General features: G+C 42.9%; 1 protein-coding gene across 1 annotated transcript in view; it reads right to left on the reverse strand.

The window, feature by feature from the left end:
* Window positions 1-356: 356 nt before the first annotated feature.
* The window catches only part of LOC102209586 (collagen alpha-4(VI) chain-like), a 23563-nt gene continuing 22816 nt past the window's right edge, over window positions 357-1103 (reverse strand). Inside the window, exon 6 of the mRNA XM_005744190.1 lies at window positions 357-991. Coding sequence (XP_005744247.1) covers window positions 357-991 — 635 coding nt within the window. The remainder of the gene's footprint in view (window positions 992-1103) is intronic.

The following is a 1103-nucleotide window of genomic DNA, read 5'->3' on the forward strand; positions in this document are numbered from 1 at the left end:
TGTGAAGTGGTACATTTAACACAAACTGTCACCTTGTGTTTGCACTGTCTAAAGCTAGCATATGATAAAACTGTGACTTTCTCACAACAACAGACTTCATCTGACTGGAAGGCTGTGATTTCTCTGCAGGGAAGGTCAATCTGCATCTAACAGACTGAAAACGTGAAAGTAAAAATAAATGTTAAAATATTTGATGTCCTGGGGTGAAAATATGGAAGCATGAAGACATCCCAGATGTTCTCGCCACAGCATGCTGGCGTTTCCAGCAGGATAAGTTTATCATCAAGATTAAAGGTAATAAAACAGGTAATTTACGTGACTGTTCTTTTGTGAATAACCTTTGTAAAACACCTTTTTCAAACATGCACAGGAGTTGATTTTATGACTGATGACAACAATAATGAAAGTAAAGACTTTTCACCTTGAGTGAGAGTGATCTCCTCTTCCTCTCTTTCAAAAATGGTCTTTAGAGTGGGCACTGCATTGAAGGTAGACTCGTACACGTACGGCGCCGTGGCTATTACACGCATTTCGTCCATTGATGCACCGAAGCTCACTCCCACGATAGTTACGCCTAGTGATTTGATCAGACGTGTCTGCTTAAAAACTGGATCATCTGAGTCTTTTCCACTTAGAACAACCAGAAACTGTCGGAAGCCTTGGGATGCCCGACTTCCTGATTCATTCGTGAAGAAATTAGAGCTGGCGTACTCCAGTGCACTGCCCAGGTTGCGTGGCTGATTGGGCTTAAGTCGGCTCTGGCGGAAGGACCTTACACCAGTGAGCGCCGCCTCTTTGGTTTGGAAAGCATTAAGGAGAAACTCCACTTTGGTAACCGTACCGTACTGGGCCAGTCCGAGACGGTTGCCAGAAGCTCCAATGTTGAGTTGATTGACCAGTCGGACCAGGATGGTTCTGACCTGCTGGAAATCTGCTTGACTGATGCCACTGTCCACCAGGAAGAAAATGTCTGCAAACTTTTCTGCCAACGCTGTAAATTAAGAAGAAAACAGTCCTTCACTATTATTATATGCATTTCCATTTATATGAAATTAAACTACCTGCAGGTCTAAAAGACAAAGGTTTGGAATTGTTGTTGTTTT

The sequence above is a fragment of the Pundamilia nyererei genome, unplaced genomic scaffold (genome assembly GCF_000239375.1).
Source record: "Pundamilia nyererei isolate P.nyererei 1_Seehausen unplaced genomic scaffold, PunNye1.0 scaffold00139, whole genome shotgun sequence".
Lineage (NCBI taxonomy): Eukaryota > Metazoa > Chordata > Actinopteri > Cichliformes > Cichlidae > Pundamilia > Pundamilia nyererei.